This window comes from Leopardus geoffroyi, chromosome C2 (genome assembly GCF_018350155.1).
Source record: "Leopardus geoffroyi isolate Oge1 chromosome C2, O.geoffroyi_Oge1_pat1.0, whole genome shotgun sequence".
In the NCBI taxonomy this organism is placed as follows: domain Eukaryota; kingdom Metazoa; phylum Chordata; class Mammalia; order Carnivora; family Felidae; genus Leopardus; species Leopardus geoffroyi.
Window position 1 is genome coordinate 80,280,307 of NC_059333.1, and position 18,338 is coordinate 80,298,644.

Genomic DNA, 18,338 nt, shown 5'->3' on the forward strand with positions numbered 1-18,338 from the left:
ACAATAAGTGCCATCTCTGAAGACGCTGTCTCAGATGCCTAGAGACAAAATTAAGGACACCATCCAGCACATTCCCACAACGTGTTTCTTTTTTTTTTTTTTCTTTTAGAGAGAGAGAGAGAGAGTGAGAGAAAACAGGGGCAAGGGGCAGAGAGAGAAAGAGAACGAATCCCAAGCAGGCTCGATGTGAGCCTGGAGTCCGGCAACACAGGGCTCGATCCCACAACCCTGGGATCATGACCTGAGCCAAAATCAAGAGCAGGATACTGAACTGGCTGAGCCACCCAGGCACCCCCACAACCTGTTTCTTGAACCTATGCATAACAAATCCATACTATCTTGGATGACGGCTATTAGCATATCTCTGAATCGTCTGCTTCACTGTGAATTTCTTGAGCTTGAGAAGCGTTTTACCTTTATCTTTCTTGGTCCTCCTGTTTGGCCATTTTCCAGGGCACCAACCTCAGTGTCTCATTAAGTTTCGATAGTTTTGTTCTATGAATCCTTATTTACTATCTCCATGATGATAGGAAAGAATTTTGCATTCATAATTTTGTGTTTATTTTTTAAAGAGGCCTCTCCCTCTGGATTCACTTCTTTCTGTGAAATAAGAAGTTGGAAATGTTCCCTGAGGAGTGAGTAGACGGATAGAAGGAGATGTGCCCACATGTACTACAGACACATGGGACAGGATCAGCAGTCTGAGAGACACTAAAGAGTGTGGCCATCTTAGGGACTGGTAGGCACATGCATTTTCTGGAGGGTGAAGCATTCATGGAAACCAGACCTGAAGAAGTTGAAACCACATTCCTGAGAACCTCAAAAACATGCATAAGGAGTGTGGACTTTTTTCAGAAGGCAGTGATTTGCATTTGGAGTTTTGAAGGGAGAAAGTTAGATCATCAGATGTGTCTTTAGAAGTTGAATCAGGTGAAGTGTGTAGAATATATGTGAAGGAACTGGGTCGGGTTTTGGGAGAGAGAGTCAACAATGGAAGACCAGTCAGGAAGTTGTTAAAATAGTTCACAAGAGGCGTAATATGGTCTTGAATTAGAGTGATGACCCATTATGACAGCAGTGGTGAGAAACAGCAAAGAAAAACATATTAAAGATTTCACAAGATGTGATTAGTTAAATATATGCCATCAAAAAAGAAAAGGAGATGGGGCACCTGTGTGGCTCAGTCAGTTGAGAGTCTGACTCTTGGTCTTGGCTCAGGTGGTGATCTCACAGTTTGTGGGTTCAAGTCCTGTGTCGGGCTTTGCGATGACAGCACGGGGCCTGCTTGGGATTTTCTCTCCCTCTCTCTCTGGACGCCCCCCCCCCCTCAACTCATCCTCTCTCTCTCTTTCTCTTTCTCTCCCAATAAATAAATAAACTCTAAAAAAATCAATCAATTAGTCAATAAAGGAAAAGGAGAGAAACATGGTAAGAGAAGAAGTAAATTTAGACGTCATTAGTGTAAATATGATCATTGAAGACATTGATTGACACTCGGGTCAGCATCCATTCAATATCAGCTTTCCATGAGCATTGCATGTGTTCCAGACAATCTTCTAGGCAGACCAAGATGGGAGGGCATTGACTCTGCTGTTGAGGAAAACCCTTTTGCAAGGAGCCAGACATGCAAACAAAGCATTGCTAGACAATGAGGTAATTGCTACAGTGAAACAAAACAAAACAACACACAGATAGTTGTCTTGCCTCAGAATTATTTAGATGTAGGGGTCTGCCCCTTTGGGTTATGGGTTCTAGAAGGACCAGGGCATATGTGGTTTGCATCGGTCCCCTGGAACTGCCAAGAGTAAATCTGTGCAGAAATGCCCAATCTCTTTTAAAGAAGAAAACGGGACTTTGGAAGGATCTGGAAGACACAGTTTTAGATGGGCATGGAATCTGAAGACTAAAGGGGACGAGAAGGTTATAGTGTGCGCTCGTTGCTGGCTGCAGGAAGCTATCCCTACCAGAACTCATCCCATCTCTCCTTGGATCTAAGAACACAGCTTTCCTGCTACGCTAGTCCTCTTGTTAGGAACCCAAAGCTGACTGTGTTCCTCTGTGACCCCTGCTGTCACATGTTGCTCAGCCAAAGGGTTTATTTTTTGCCAAGGCATGGCCTTGGCTCATCAGTGTACCAGGAAGTTTTTATGACTAGGAAGTGCCGAGCCAGGGTAAGAGGGAGACAGCAAATGAAACAGATGGTGGTATAAACAGGTTGCAAGCTAAGTGGATTTCCCATAATGCTGTTGGAAGAAGGAAACCCTAAGACTCTTCACATTTACGTTTCAGCGTTCCGATAAATACCCACCTGCCACCAGTTCACTGTGTGGTTTGGCCAGATCGTTGCACTCCTCTGGGCTCCCATCAACACACTCACCTACCATGCCTACCGCCTTCCTAGGCCTGGTTTCCAGTCTCACCAACTGATACATGTGTGGGCATTGAGGAACTTACCAGCGAAAAAATTCCACTGTGTACGTAAGTGGGATTTAGTTGATCAAGATATGTCTGTCTGAAGGGGTCTTGCGGTAGCAACCAAATTGTAAGAGGGGATGCTGCAGCCCCTTGTAGAATCCACCCTTTGGAAGAAAACGTCTGGAAGGACAAGGCTGACTCTGTAATGCAGCCTGCGGTTTGGAGGGGGAGGGGCGGTCCAGGTCCAGAGAGTGGCTGTGAGTTGAATCCTGTTCTGTCTGGTTCCCTCAGAGCTGTGGGAAAGGAGAGCCTTGGTTAGTCTCTTAGTTCCCTGTGGCTGCTGGATCAAATTGCCCCAAGCTGGTGGCCTCAAACAGCAGAAATACCGTTCTGGAGGGCAGAGGTCTGGAAGCAAAGGGTCAGGCCACGATTCCTCCATAAGCTTGAGGGTCCCATTCTTTCTTGCCTCTTCCAGCTTCTGGTAGCTGAAGGTGCTCCTGACCTCGTGGCCCCATCCCTCCAGGCCCCATCCAGGGGCCCCTCCAGGCCCCATCTCTTTCACATGGCCTTCTTCCCTGTGTCTCCTCCTTTGTCTCTCACTGGCTTTGGATCTAGGGCCAGCCAGATAATCCAGGATGATCTTACATCGACATCCTTAATTACATCTGCAGAGATCCCTCCCCCCCCCCTTTTTTTTTCAAATAAGGTCACATTCACAGGTTTGGGGGCTTAGGATGTGGACATATTCTTGTAAGGGCTACCATTCAATCCCCTATGAACACTGCTGTTTCTACAGTCGGGGGCCAAGTTGTTTAATAGTGTAGACTCCTGGCTGCTAAAACAGCAGCGAGACCCTCTGAGAGGACGGAATACAGAGGAGAGAAAGGAGATGGGAGGGGAGCATTGGCTCCCTGGGGCAGCAAGGCCTCCTGTTTGGTGCTCCATGAGGCTGCGTGGCAGTGGGGAGAGCAGCAACCTGGAATTCCCAGGGGTCCAGGTGGAGTGCAACGCACGTGGGCCATGGTCCAAGGTAGCGCGTCTCAGACTGAGGTTTATGACTCAGAGTGAGTCACACAGTTTTAATGGGTCGTGACGAGCATCAAAGACAAAAGAGATAGAAAAGAAGGGAAAATGCCCGAGTTTATTACAAGTATTGAAGGGAAGTATTGTTTGGAGAAATGTGTTCGGGGGTATATGTATGCACTGGATTATGATGTAAAATGTTTTCCTTATGTTGGTTGCAGTCAAAAGTTTGAACGCCACTGGTGTAAGAGCCCTGGGCATGGCAGTTTGGGGCATCATGGAGGGAGCAGTGGTCCAGGGAAGTGTCCTTGGCTCTGGGCGTAACATTGGGAATGACGGGCACCGCAGTGAGTGATGGTGTGGATAGCCGCAAGAGGGAGCATTCAACACGTGTGAGATATCCCTGGGGGCCTCCCCCTTCTGGAGGGATCTTGCAAAGGAACTCACAAGTGGGTGAAAAGGCGATTATGAGACGGGCTATAACTGGGACATTAACTGCGAGGACAGTTCATGCGGCTGGAGGGCATTCAGATGACATATGGGAGGACGGTTGGTATTAGATCTGTGGTTTCCAAACTTCGTTTTCCCTTCAAGCCTTGTGTTGCTATAAAACTTTGTGGCCGAATCGTGTGCAATGGCACAGAATCCCCGCGACACGCCTTTCCCCTGTCCCGGCAGTCCCCAAGGCCCATGGACAGCCAGCCCTTGGCCTAATTTGGAAAGCTTGTAATGACTAACACTGGCTTGGAAGGCGCTTCTGGCCCCTTCTAGTGCAAATTCTTTTATTCTATGGCTCGGACAAAATTCTGTATCATTTACCAGATCGTGACTTCTTTTTGAAGCCAAGGATTGAATGTTGGTCATCTCTGAATCCCCCCCACAGTGCCTGGCACAAAGTGTTCAATTATAGAGTGTTTGAAGAAAGTGGTTCTTTTTTTCCTCCTACTTTGCAATTCTGGGACCCACACACAGTGCTCTCCGCAAAGTGGGTGCTCTTAAAACATTGGAGGACTAAATAAATAAAGGAATGAATAAAATCCTGTCCTGAAACTGTAGAGAAAGCTGTCGTGTACCAGTGGAGCCAGCAGAGAGCAGAAGAGCTCAGTTTAACGACAGCTTCCTCCCCCAGAGAGCTGAAGCAGCCAGGCGCAGCCAGGGCAGGGAGAAGCAGATCGGTTTGTTTTATGGGGATTAGGAAATGCACAACCAGAAAAGGATGGAGACCCAAAGCGTGAAGGCCTGATACATTAATCTCCAAAGCTTTCTCTATAGGGTAACAGTCTTATCAGGAAATGGGGTTTTGCTTCAGGCTAACTGCAGGTACGTGGAGAACAGGGCAGGAGTTGCCAATGCTTATAATATGACTTCAACCACGTAGGTGGAAGAGATTCAAGGAACTTCACAGTGCACTTGTATCATGGCAAGGAGACAGAACTAAGAATCAGGGGTTGTGACTCTGATACCACTTATGTGACCTTGAGAGAGACCCTTCTCCTGACTTCAGTTTTTCCATATGTCAGTGGAGGGGTAGGAGTGGATGATTTTGAGGACCCTGGTCTGTGGATGGGTCCAGTTCTGGCTCCAGTTCTGCTCCTGCCCTCAACTCTCGGGGTGATGTCGGGGGAAGCCAATGAAGCAGGTGCTTTAGCCCTGGGCAAGGCAAAGCCACACCCCCATGCCCAATGTGCTCAGGAGCTGCCCAGTCAAAGTGGGGTGGGGGGCAGTTGAAAAGGAGAGGTGGAGTTGACTGAGTAGAGAGGGTGCAAGCCAGAGAATAAATGAGAAGATGCGAGAGAAGGTACACAGGGGCGAGAGCAAGGAGAGGAGAAGAGAAAGTGAAGAAAACAGAGAAGGGACAGAGTGGAGTGAGATAAGGGAGGGACAAGTGGTGGGCAGTGGTTTACGATTCCATCATTTAATGGAATGAAGCTCTTAAAAGATGTAAGCCTATGCATCAGAACCTTTGCAATTGGGACCCCCGCACCTGTGCTTTTAAAATATGTCCTAGGCAGTCATGATGTGAATCCAGGGTTAAGAATCATCAGTCTCTACGAATACTTGTAATTTTGAATGTGAGAAAGCGGGAGCAGCTGTCCGCAGGGCATCTCTGTGTTTCTAGAGCCCCTACCACTCCGTTTCAAAGGTCTTAGGATCAACCTGCAGAGGAGCTTCTGTCTGTTCCGCTCTATTCCAGGGGACAGGGCTCTTGACTTCTCGCCTCACTCCTCAGACCAGGTCCTCTGCTGCTGATGGCACTGGGAAGGCTCACGGAAGATCCCAGACTTAACATCTTGCTTTTAGGAGGCAAGTAGGTAAAGAGAACTGAGACATGTCCCCTGGGTGGCACAGTGAGGCAGAGCTCAGTTCCATTTCATTTCAGTGGGGAGCCCAGAGCAGAAGTCATAGATCAACAAGTGGGATGCTTCTGGAGAGACTGATGGACCCACAAAGAGAAAGGGAAATTGAGAGGAGAATTAGGGGCCACGTTTCCTTATTTATCTCTAGTGGGAGAGGCAATGCTGGAGTGGCAGAAAGAGTTCTGACATCAGCCCAGCTCCACACTCCATAACCTGGGCCCTCCGTTCCCTTGTCCAGTTGATACTAATGCACTCAATCAAAAGTGGAACGCCACACAGACAGGAGCTGGCATTGTTATTTGCTTCTATTGTTGTACCACGGACATATGCCCACTTCAGTGGTTATGGATGTGTCCTCCCTAGGCCTTCCAAAAGAGGTAAAAGCTCTTAAATTCTCAGTGACCATATTAGCACTTTCACGTTATGACTTGAGTTAGTTCTTAGCATGTAGGAACAATTACACTGAGTGGTGTTTAAAGGTTTTCCTTTCTGAAGCTCCGAGATGACTAAGGGATCAATGGATGTGTGTCCTTGAGAGTACCCACAGTCTAGGGTTGGGGGGGGGGGTCATATGATACTGTCATCAGTTACGGGAGGTTCATGATGTTTGTCCTACCTGCAGGATCCACAGAGACCTCACACGGAAGGAGAGAGAAATTTGTCTTCAACCCAGCCATTATTTTTTATGGATTTCTCTGTGCTTCGCATTTTTATGGTCTCTGAGGAGGATACAAACGCAGCTGAGACAAAGTTTCTGCTCTTCTTAGGGACTTCCAAGGAAGAGAAACATAAAGTGACCTGTGAAGATCTCTTCTAGGAGCACAAAAGACACAGTTTGGGGCACAGGAGAAGGTGATATTGATTCTAAAAGACTCTTTTAAAAAATTTTTTTAAGTTTATTCATTTTTGAGCGAGAGACAGAGCGTGAGCAGGGGGAGGGGCAGAGACACACACACACGCACACACACACACTCACACACACACACACACACACAGAATGCAAAGCAGGCTCCAGGCTCTGAGCTGTCAGCACAGAGCCCGACGTGGGTCTCCAACTCACGAGCCGTGAGATCATGACCTGAACTGAAGTTGAACGCTTAACCGACTGAGCCACCCAGGTGCCCCTAAAAGACTCTTTTAACCATCTTAGAATAAGCTGTCTGATCTTAACCATCAGAGATGAATCAAAGGCGTTCCAGGTGGAGGGAGGGTCATGCACATAAAAATGGGTGCAGGAAGGAGCGCCTGGATGGCTCGGTCGGTTAAGTGTCTGACTTCGGCTCAGGTCATGATCTCTGATTCACGAGTTTGAAGCCCACATCAGGCTTTCTGCGGTCAGCACAAAGCCTACTTCGGATCCCCTGTCTCCCTCTCTCTCTGCCCATCCCCAACTCACTCATGTGTGCTCGCTCTCTCTCTCAAAAATAAACATTTTTTAAAAATGGGTACAGGAGACTGCAGGGTGTGTAAAATGACCCAGAGTGAGACTGACCAGGAAAGTCTCAGGAAAGCCCCTCAAGGGGCTGAGGAAACATGACTGTCAGGCTGATAGGCCATGCACATAAAAATGGGTGCAGGAAGGAGCACCTGGGTGGCTTAAGTGTCTGACTTCGGCTCAGGTCATGATCTCCGTTTCATGAGTTTGAAGCCCGCATCAGGCTTTCTGCAGTCATTTGGCAAGGAGTCTACATACTTACCATAGCCTCAAAACCATCCCCAAAATCACACACCAAGTCTGCTCTCTATTGGGTGCATCACTTACTCCAAATTGATCTCCTCCCAACTTAAGTCAAACCTTTAGCCTAAAAGACAATTTGATAAACGAATTCACACTAAAGTGTTAATAGCTACTGAGTTTTAATGTCTGTGTCCCCAAGGAAAAGTACACAAAAGAAAAGAGACTACTTTCTTTCTTTTTTTTTTTTAATATATATATATATTTTTTTAACATTGGTTCATTTTTGAAAGAGAGAGAGTGCGAATGGGGAAGGGGCAGAGAGAGAGAGGGAGACACAGAATTCGAAGCAGGCTCCAGGCTCCGAGCTGTCAGCACGGAGCCCCATGCAGGGCTCAAACTCACAAATTGCAAGATTGTGATCTGAGCCCAAGTCGGCCGCCCAACCGACTGAGCCACCCAGGCGCCCCAAAAACGAGACTACTTTCTAACAGATGGATTTCAGCACCCACCTACCGCATTTTTGTGGAAGAGATCTTCCGGGACCTTCAAATCACGCATCCTCAGTGTGAGGAAGGCCTCTCTCCTTTGTCAGATCAGAGGATCAGCAGGGATACTCGGGTCCCAAAGCCTGACTCCTTAATATCACCTCTTGGCGTAGGACTGGCTGTGTTCATCTGAGCAACAATAGCAAAAACAGGTCTTTATTTTTTATCATGTTTTATGGGTCACCAAGCACCTTCACTTACATTGTGTGAGCCGGTTCTCAGATCATATTTTAGCAAAAGCATGGATTATCAGGCCCATTTGAAGCAGGAGAAAACTGGGCACTTAAGTCTAGGGCCTCAGACATCTAAGCCAGCACTCTTTCTGCTATTCCATGTTGCTTCCTCCACTGCCTGAAATTCTCACTGTCTTCCGACTGGTAAATCAAATGGCTTCCATTTGCAAAACGTCCCAGAAGTCTTTGTCAGAAATCCACTTCCTGTAGTCTCAGGAATTTTGGGATTTTAAGGCATTTTAGGGAATGTCTGCATCAGTCTTTTGGAGTTACCAATTGTTCTTCCCATTTCCTTAACTCGATATCCAAACAAACCATCAGCTCTACTTCAGGATGGACTTCACACCTAATCAGTTCCCACTTCATGGCTACTCCCAGCCCAGCCCCAAACCCCGTCTTCTCTGGCCTGACTTAGTCTAGGGAATAAGGTCCCCAATAACAAACGCAAACCACCTTCTCTTCCATGGAGTAGTGGCTGGGTGCTGGCTGTAGGAGGCCTGGGAGGAATGAAATGCCTTTATACTAAGCCAGCCAGTTGGGCCGCTGGTGTTTAAGGGACAATGTGTCTCTTTCCTTCTGGCTCCTCTTTTTCTCTTAACTGGTTCTTAGACTCCTCACTTGCCTCTCTGCTTTCACTCTTGTCCTCCTACTGTTAATTTGCCACTTAGCAGAAGGCATTACTTTTAAAGTACCAAATCAGGCCAATCCCTTAGTCAGCCGTCCCCTTCCTAATCCCAGTGGTTTCTTTAATAGAGCCTTTAAGGCTGTAAGTGATCTGGGTCCTGCATGCCTTGCTGGCCTCATCTAGTCCTCTCTGGTTCACCTGCTCTGTTCTCGTTCGCTTGCCTTGTTGCTCACGTTTGAATGTACTAAGCATGCTTCTACCCCAGGGCCTTTCCACTGACTGTCCTTCCACCCGACAAGGAAATGTCTTTATGCAAATATTTGCATGGTTAGTTCCCTCACTTCCTTCCCATAGCTGCTTAAACAGTTCCTCCTCAGAAGGGTGGTCCCTAGCCATCATACTTTGCTTGAATCCTTATCAATTTGAACACACAATTAATTAATTAATTAATTAATTAATGTGGTTATGTTTTGTCTCCTGCAGTAGGACTTAGTCTATCTAGTTCACTGCTGAATCATTGGCCTCTCAAGCGGTGCAGATTCTCAGTACTTACTCGTAAAAAGAATCTGAGTGAATCAATTGTACAGGTGGAGAAACTGAGGTCCGGCGTGGGAAGGGCTGGTCAGTAGCAGAAGCACGACTGAAGAGCAATTTTTCTCTAACAGGCCTGTGAAATATCCATTGCACTGGCCTCCTTCTTCATATTACAAAAAAGCCCGATTCTTTTCCCCTATAAAGTCCTCATTTTCAGAAGGAAATAGCATTTTCATATTGCAAGTATAGTCTAGTTTGCCCCTCTACTTCCTCAAACTTAAACTCTTTGATTATCAGGGCTGGGTGGGAACCACAAAAGTTACCTATCAAGCCTTTTATCTTGCAGAAGAGAAAAGCCAAGACCAGAGAGGAAGCTGGATTGTGGTCGAAGGGGAATTAGAACCTAGGTCTCTCAACTGCCAGTACAGACGCTTTCTAATTCCCTCCAGTGCTCGGTGTTGAACATCTGTATCTGCTCACAATTTTACTTGTTCTCGTTAAGATGAGTCTCTACGCCTCATTTTGGCAGGTAATCACCCTCAAATGTACATTTCACAGGGTGGTGGGAATCCGTGTACCTAGCGCGTGAACGAGGCCCGGATGCCTTCTACAGACACCTGTATCCTGGCTGCAGGCTGCTCAACCAGATATCTCTGGCATCATAAGGATAGGGGGCGGGAGAGTGAAAATTTCTAACATGGAGTAGCACCGTCCCTCTGACCTTGCCACTTCCTGGCTGTGTGCCTTTGTGCAAGGCGCTTATGCTCTCAGGACTTCAGTATTCTTCCTTGGGAGATGAGGCTAGCCGGCCCTCAAGTGCAGATGAGGAAGTACTTTGTAAACCACAGAAGGCTGCATAAGGATGAGGGAGAGGTGATTCCTGGCGACCAAGGTCTGAAATAGCTCCCCACTGTAACCACAAACCTCTCCCGCTCCCAGCCTTTGGAACTTGGGAGAGAAGCCCTGGGGGGTTAGCTGCAGAGAGCTTAGGTTGGGGAGGTGTGAGGTACCTTTGTGCTAAATCAACCTTTATGCTAAACTTAGCCATGGGGGGTTTAAGGAAGAATTCCTCTGCCCTTTGGTCCTGCCTCGGCTTCTCCTATGGTTCTTAGATGCCTAACAATGCAAGGATTATAAAAACAAACCAAAACAAAAACAAACCCCAGAAGTCACCTCATTCACAGCCCCAGTACTTCAGGAGAGGTGTGAAGGAAGCAACCGAGACCTCACTATTCCCAAGTAAAGTACTTAAATAGCTAGAGATCTTGATTATTTGTCCTGAGAAGAAGCTAAGAAGGAGGGAGCCGCACAGGGAAGGAAAGACTAGAGCAGAGGCTGGGATGGAAGTTCCGCCAGGCCAGGTGGGGTAGGAAGGGAGGAAGTGCCACAAAAGAGAGAAGGAGCCAGATCAAACCAGGCTGAAGTCAGAAAACAACTGAGGAGAGGGAGGACCAACAAAGAGGAATGAAGAGAGGGGGTGCAGAGAGAAGGCAAAAAGATAGAATGAGAAAGATCCTGGAGGGAAATTCAGAGAAAAGTCAGGCAAAAGGAGAAGGAAGAGAGAGGAGTGTGGGTAAAGGAAGAGAATAAGGATAGGGGAGGGGAAGGGAGGAGCAGGGGTCTGGGGAGGGGAGGTCCAAGAGGCCCCAGAGCACAGAGCCAGGGAGTGGGACTGCTATTTGTTCTTGGGCTGGCTGTTCTTACAGGACAACTCTCCTTCTCTACTCAGTGGGGCCGCCAAGGGCCAAGTCTTGGCTGGAGGAGATGCGAGGTTCTTTCCTGAGAATGCCTGTGGATAGTTGGGCGGGTATAATTAGATTCTGAGTCTCCTGTCAGGGGCCAAGGAGGTTCCAGGATATATAGAGAAAATAACATGTAGTACTTAGGTTGGGTTCCTCTGGCCCAGATTCATTGTTCTCCCAGACTATTCCAACAAATGTGAGTGACTTTGTAATGCCCCATTTATGGTTAGCCTTGCCTGGACATGCCAAACCCGGAAGCTCTAACACTCCTTGCTGTGCATTCTCTCATAGCCTTGGTTAACAGACACAAAAGGAAATGGTGACAGTTCTCCAAGCCATTCAGGATACCTCTCGACCCCTCCTGCCTCTCAACATTGTAGTTATCGCCTAAGCATTGAGAATATATTCAAGATGCATGGCTGGTGACAGGATTGGCCAAGTTCTCTGCTTCACTTGGTTTCTGGAGACATGCAATATCTTTTAAGCTTTTTGTGAGCTTGAAGGCCATAAAATGCCAGTCCTTAAGGAGCCTGCAGAGATCATCTGGTCCATGCCAAGGCTTTAGCTTATCCTTCCTTGATAACACGTTATTTTATTTTATTTTATTTTATTTTATTTTATTTTATTTTATTTTTTAAAATATTTATGTATTTTTGAAAGAGAGAGAGAGACAGAGTTTGAGTGTAGGAGGAGCAGAGAGAGAGGGAGACACAGAATCTGAAGCGGGCTCCAGGCTCTAAGCTGGCGGCACAGAGCCGGACGCAGGGCTAACTCACGAACTAAAAGATCATGACCTGAGCAGAAGTAGGACGCTTGACCGACAGAACCACATAGGCACCCTGATAACACATTATTTTAGAAAAAAAAAAGAAACTGTTGCGACTCTGATTTGGACACCAAACATCTAACCAGACAACAGAATTCTAGGACAGCATTTCTTAACCTTCCTTTTTGTGTGTGGGGAGCAAGGGAGTACTGGATCTAACCAAGGGTCTGTTGATTCTTTGCTCAGATAGACAAACAATAATGGTAACATTTGTTCAGGTGGTTCTTGGACTTTTGCATGTCCAGACTGGGGGGTTCCTGACCTAAAACTGCTCCTACTGGCCAGGAATCTGACAGATGATTTAGAATTGAGTGAAAAGAACCCCAGTCTTGAGATGTGGAGGTCTTGCCCTGATCCAGTTGTGTAGTATATGGGCCAGTGCACTTTACTACCCATTATTAGGCTCAGTGGCTCAAGCTCTGAGCTTTAGTAAATGGTTTCTGAAATCACTTTCCAGCTCCAAGTTTCTAGGCACCAAAATGAAATCAGTTTCAGTTTTTTTTTTAATTTTTGGTACTTTTTGTCACAGTAGAAAGGCAAGTAGACCGGAAATCTCTCAGCTACTGAGAAAGAGGGACATGGAGGGTGAGGCTAAGGTATTTATCCTCCTCTAGTACAGGGATAAGTGAAGTGCTATTAGAACCCATCTCACCTTGACTGACAAGACTTTTTACAGAGATAATGGAGAAAGAAATGATTCACTCCTAATATCCACATTCCATTCGCAAATCTGCTTTTGGAAGAATGATTCTGAATCCCCACTTCTCACACACACATACTTTTGCATTTGTCTGGCCCTCTTAGAATGTTTGAGTATGGTGAGAGAGCTGTCTGGGTACACTCTGCAGCTGTGCATGATGGAGCATTTGTCTCCTCCAAGGCTGAGTGTTTGAGTGTGTGTGTGATTTAGTGTATACATGGGCATGTGTATGAGTGAAATCATGGAATGTGTATGTGAGCAGCAGTGACTGAATATAAAAGGTGGTATAGATAGTGTGGCAAGTGTAAAATCATGTGGGCCTGTGGGTGTGCAGGATTATTATTATTATTTTTGTAAGTAAGCCACTTTGGATTGTGTAGCCTCCTCTTACTTCTGTGATTGATTTCACGAGGGTAATGGTGCGTAAAAGCGCTGGTGAGATCTGGGGGCGCCTCCTAGTCTGACGTCAGAGAGAGAGTTTAAAAGGGGGGGAGCCGGTGGAGAGAACACAAGCCGCTTTAGGAGTCGCGGGTTTCAGAGCCATCGCTGCTGCCTGCGGATCCGCTCCTAGAGTTTGACCAACCGTCTGGCTCGGCTTCCCCAGCGCCGCTGAGATGCTGTCCTGCCGCCTCCAGTGCGCGCTGGCCGCGCTGTCCATCGTCCTGGCTCTGGGCGGTGTCACCGGCGCGCCCTCCGATCCTCGACTCCGTCAGTTTCTGCAGAAGTCCCTGGCTGCTGCCGCGGGGAAGCAGGTAAGGAGACTTCCTCGACGTCTTTTTTTCCCCCTCTTCTGAATCCCCCAGTCTTCTCTCAGGCTTTGCCTTTCCCCCCCTGGGGTGGATTTAAGAGGTGGCCCTGCCGAGTGTCGGTGCTTTTCTGGGTCCCTCCGCTCCCAAATCTCTCAGGAAAACTTTCAAAGTCCAGAATCTCCTCTTACCTCTTTTTTCCCCTCTGATCAGCGCAGTTGGCCACAGTTCAGGTAAGTTCTTTGGCATTAAAGAAAATTTCAAGACCTGGGTAGCTGAGCACTAAAGGAAGAGGCATCCCCCAGTGTTAAACGCGGAGGTGCTGGCCCAAGTGCTGAAAGCGCGGACCTCTGAAGCTACTACCTTCCTCAGCAGTGCCTCCTTCCCATGCTCCTAAAGGGCAGTCTACAGACAGAACACAGTATGTTTAAGATTCTGAAGGGTCTCCTTCCCCACAGTTAACTTAACAAAAACGGTAAGAACAAGTCCAGTTTGTAGCTCCTGAGCTGGAAATTGAAATTGAATGAAACAAACTGTTGGCACATGTTTTATCTTTGCAAAACTGTATTAACAATCTACCATTTCTGCGTGTGTGTGTGTGTGTGTGTGTGTGTTAAGCCTATAAAGGCAGAAAACTTGCAGAAACATTTGAGCTTTTCAAGCCTGTCTACTTGATGATTATAACATCTACCCTTATTTTTATATCCTTAGCTGATTTTAAGTGTGACAAAAGTGCACAGCTGTGAACAGTGGGTTTTGGGTGTAGCTGAATCTGCTTTCCAAATTAGGTTTTTTTCCATTTCTTTTTCTCCATCACCATCATCTTAATCCCTTATCTCTCCCTCTCTCTCTCTCTTTCTCTCTCTGTCTCTTACCCTATACAGGAACTGGCCAAGTACTTCTTGGCGGAGCTGCTGTCTGAACCCAACCAGACAGAGAACGATGCCCTGGAACCCGAAGACTTGTCCCAGGCGGCTGAGCAGGATGAAATGAGGCTGGAACTGCAGAGATCCACTAACTCAAACCCTGCCATGGCACCCCGAGAACGCAAAGCTGGCTGCAAGAATTTCTTCTGGAAGACTTTCACTTCCTGTTAGCTTTATTAATTATTGTTGTCCATATAAGACCTGGTTCCTTTCCTCCAAACCTCATCCCTCTTCCCTAACTCCCCAATCCTCAGCAAGACCCTTACATTAGAAATTGGAGACTGTAAATACAAAATAAAATTATGATGACATTATGAAACACAAGAATTTGTTTCTCATTGTGTATCTTTCTGCTCAATAATATGTGATTAGCAGTTGTGATTTCAGTCAAGTTACTTGAGGTATGCATGCCAAATCTCACAGACATATGATTTAAAATTTCCTGTGGTAATAAAGATTCTGTCCTAAATGGAAACTCTCATAGTTTGGGTTATTTCAAACAGAAATAATTTCAGATAACTCTATGAATTCTAACTTTAATCCAGTGGACGTTACTGGGAAAGGCTGCCACAAATATCAGTTACACATTACATACACTTAAAATTATATATTGATATGAGTATTTATGGGTAAGCAGACTGGAGTGTCCAACTATCCACCAGGCTAATCTGTAAAATATATGAAAAGTGGAAAGGAAAAATCATTTGGGAGTTGAAGGAAAGAAGCTGGCTTAAAAGCTAAAATGAAATTCTGAGCCTTTAAAATGTGTTTCTTGTTTGTGGACATTTATCTACAGAAATACTTTTGCTTTTATATCTTCTTTGACAACCCTCTCTGTAACTGAATGTGGCCAAAAGAGTGCCTATGTTTTAAAAGCAAGCTCCTAATTTTTTGTTTCTCAGGGGAAAAATATTACTTGTACCATAAGTTTCCAGGTGAGAGTAGTATGGGTTGCAAATAACATATGTTGGTTCGCCTCAGTGAATACTATCCAAATGAAGGTATCAGAGCACGATTTCGTAATTGCAGAATAAATGAAGGAGAGATCTCAAGCCTTCTTTTGATTTGATTAAAGCAAGCACCAGATAAAAATTCAAACTATAATAAAAACACTCAATACATGTTACTATTATTATTAGTATTATAATACATACTAAATAGTACCATTCAAGATAGAGATAAGAACGTTGCTGATGTAACTCAGAGACTCTAAATATATGCCCCGCTGGGGATGTATGTTCTAACTATCACTGGTATTTTTGAAGAGCTGCTAGAACAATAAACCCAATATAAGTACAAAAACTCAGTGCAAATCCCCACAGTGTGAGCTTACTGATAGCAGTATATAAAACATCTAACAGGAACTTCATCTTTTATAGAAAATATTTGCGTTAGATAATATACCTTTTAATCTGAACGTGGCTGAGTAGAATTTAATTCCTGAACAGCTGATCAAACAAGAGAAAATCCAAGCCACTTTACCAATCTCTGTGAAAACAGAAGATCCTTCGAGGTTCTGGTGCACCTTTTATTTATAAGACATTTATGAGGGAATTAATGTGTGTCCACTTAGGGGACCTGTCAGTGTTAAATGCCTTGTGGACATCTGGTAACCAATCAACTCAGTGAAGTAATAGAATCACATTATTATGATTAAAGTACAGAAGAGAACATAACTTAATTGTTTTCTGTGCGGTGCATAGATTGTATGAGTGCCTGGGGATCTTACCTTTTTAGTACCATCTTTAGTTGTCAGTCCCCAATAGCAGGATGAAAATAATTGGCAAGAATTATGTAGTCATGACTCCACATATATATTTATTCTTTACTTAAAGCCTAAATTGAATGGAGCATTTGGTCAAGGTTAATTATCCTTCAGCCTCAGTTTGCCCACCTTCATCAGTAGGGGGTTGTACTGGGAGGGAGAGTGATATCCCTTTCAGATCTGACTGACAATTTGCACTTCAACACTGACAAAGGTGACAGAGGAATGTTGATTTTTCACATTTTAATAAACGTATGGAGCATAGCTCTTTTCTAATGTATGGAAGGTATTATTTTTTACTTCCTGGTTAGTTCATCTGCGTTCTTCCTAAGTTTGATTCACGGAGTGTAGCATTCTAGCCTGTTTATCATCTAGCCAAAATTAACCGTGTAGATTATGTTTTCCTTCCTCCTTGCCACAACCACAGATGTCAGCAATCCTGAACAACCTGCTACTTCTTTTAATGGGAAGGCTTGAACAAGGAACTCCTCTTTTCTAGGCCTTAGTTTCCCCATCTAAAAATAGGCATACTAGGGCGCCTGGGTGGCTCAGCCGGTTAAGTGTCTGACTTCTGTTCAGGTCCTGATTTCACGGTTCTTGGGTTTGAGCCCCGCGTCGGGCTCTGAGCTGACAGCTCAGAGCTTGAAGCCTTCTTTGGATTCTGTCTGTCTCTCTGTGTCTCTGCCCCTTCCCTACTCATGCTCAGTCTCTCTCTCTCTCTCTCAAACATAAATAAACATTAAAAAATAAAATAAAATAAAATAAAATAAAATAAAATAAAATAAAATAAATAAAAATAGGCACACTAATGGAACCAAGCCCTTAATATTACGAGGCTTCAATAGACCATGTTTTGCAAGTTTTTAGTACGTGGTAAGTAGTTGGTAAGCTTTGAATGTTAGTGGTACTAATTTTCTTGTCACATATGCTGTGCTTTCTAGCCTCTCTTTCTTTTTTAAAAATGTATATTTATTTATTTTTCAGAGGGAGAGAGAGAGAGAGAGAGAAAGAGAGAGATAGCATGAGCAGGGGAGGGGCAGAGAGAGAGGGAGAGAAATAATCCCAAGCAGGCTCTGCCCTGCCAACACAGAGCCCGACATGGGGCTCGATCTCACAAACCATGATATCATGACCTAAGCTGAAATCAAGAGTTGGATGTTTAACCGACTGAGCCACTCAGGTGCCCCTCTAGCCTCTCTTTCTTTGCCTTTGCTATGTCTTGTCACTTCCACAGGTCCAAATCTAAACCAGCCTTCAAGAATTATTTTACATTCTCCTTGCTTCATAAAATTCTTTCTTTACACCCTCAATGGGAAGAGCTGTCTTCTCTGAGTACCTACTCTGCATTTTCTCCACGGTGCTTATTTACCACTCCCTAACATTTATTATAGCTATATAAATGTACGTAAGAGAGTATTTGCGTGTAAACTTCCAATGAGTAGATGTACGTCCGATTCATAGGTATAGTTCACTCAGCATGTCATGCAGCAGAGTAGGTTCTCAGTGCTCACTGAAGAATAAACGAATGGTCTGTGAGTAGTCTCAAATGGCACAAATCTCGATTTACTTGGTGACCACATTCTTTCTTAATGCCGCAGTTGACAGGGGAAAATGACATCAGTGGCCATTCTATGTTAGGTGTAGGTGACACCAGAAAGATACAGCACATGGTTTGGATTTTAATTGCCACGACAGCATGTGATGATCAGACTCACTTATACTGGAAGCTTCGATCATTTCAGTTTTCTTTATCCATCTTATGAAGTAAGCCCCAGTAGGGCTTGCTTTGCTATCCACCAACCACGGGGCTCACACTTACAGAGAAAAAGATTCACTAAGACTTCTTTCACATTTGTTTATTTCAAGATCATGCAAATTCACTCTTGATCCTAGTGCAGGACCATTGTTCTTGGCCTTGGCTCACGCTATTCTCAATGCACAGACAATTCTGTTTTACGGTGACGTAAAATATACTTTTAATTCCAAATATCAGACATGGAAGAGGGCTCAAAGATCATCTGGTCCTCATTATTCATTTTATTGAAGGCTGACATATGGAGAGGTGAAGCCATCTGCCCAAGACACCCAGTGAGTAGCAAAGACGCAGAGATGGGGCAGAGATGGGGCAAAGCCTAACTCCCCTCTCTTACCTCTTATTCTACGACACTGCCACAAGGAATCTGCTCTTCTAGATAACTGGTGTGTTTCATTAACCTGATGTGA

The 18,338-nt window shown here is 45.3% G+C and overlaps 1 protein-coding gene across 1 annotated transcript; it reads left to right on the top strand.

Moving 5' to 3' along the window:
- The first annotated feature begins 13,172 nt into the window (after positions 1 to 13,172).
- On the top strand, positions 13,173 to 14,674 carry SST (somatostatin). Its single transcript, XM_045437110.1, has 2 exons — positions 13,173 to 13,430; positions 14,309 to 14,674. Exons 1-2 carry the CDS (start codon positions 13,293 to 13,295, stop codon positions 14,519 to 14,521), a joined length of 351 nt encoding a protein of 116 aa, XP_045293066.1. The 5' UTR covers positions 13,173 to 13,292; the 3' UTR covers positions 14,522 to 14,674.
- The last annotated feature ends 3,664 nt before the right edge of the window (positions 14,675 to 18,338 follow it).

Bases quoted from the DNA above. Each gene is read 5' to 3' on its own strand.
- SST (XM_045437110.1), top strand. From the start codon at position 13,293: ATGCTGTCCTGCCGCCTCCAGTGCGCGCTGGCCGCGCTGTCCATCGTC. The intron at 13,431-14,308 runs GTAAGGAGACTT...TACCCTATACAG, and splicing joins CTGCTGCCGCGGGGAAGCAG to GAACTGGCCAAGTACTTCTT.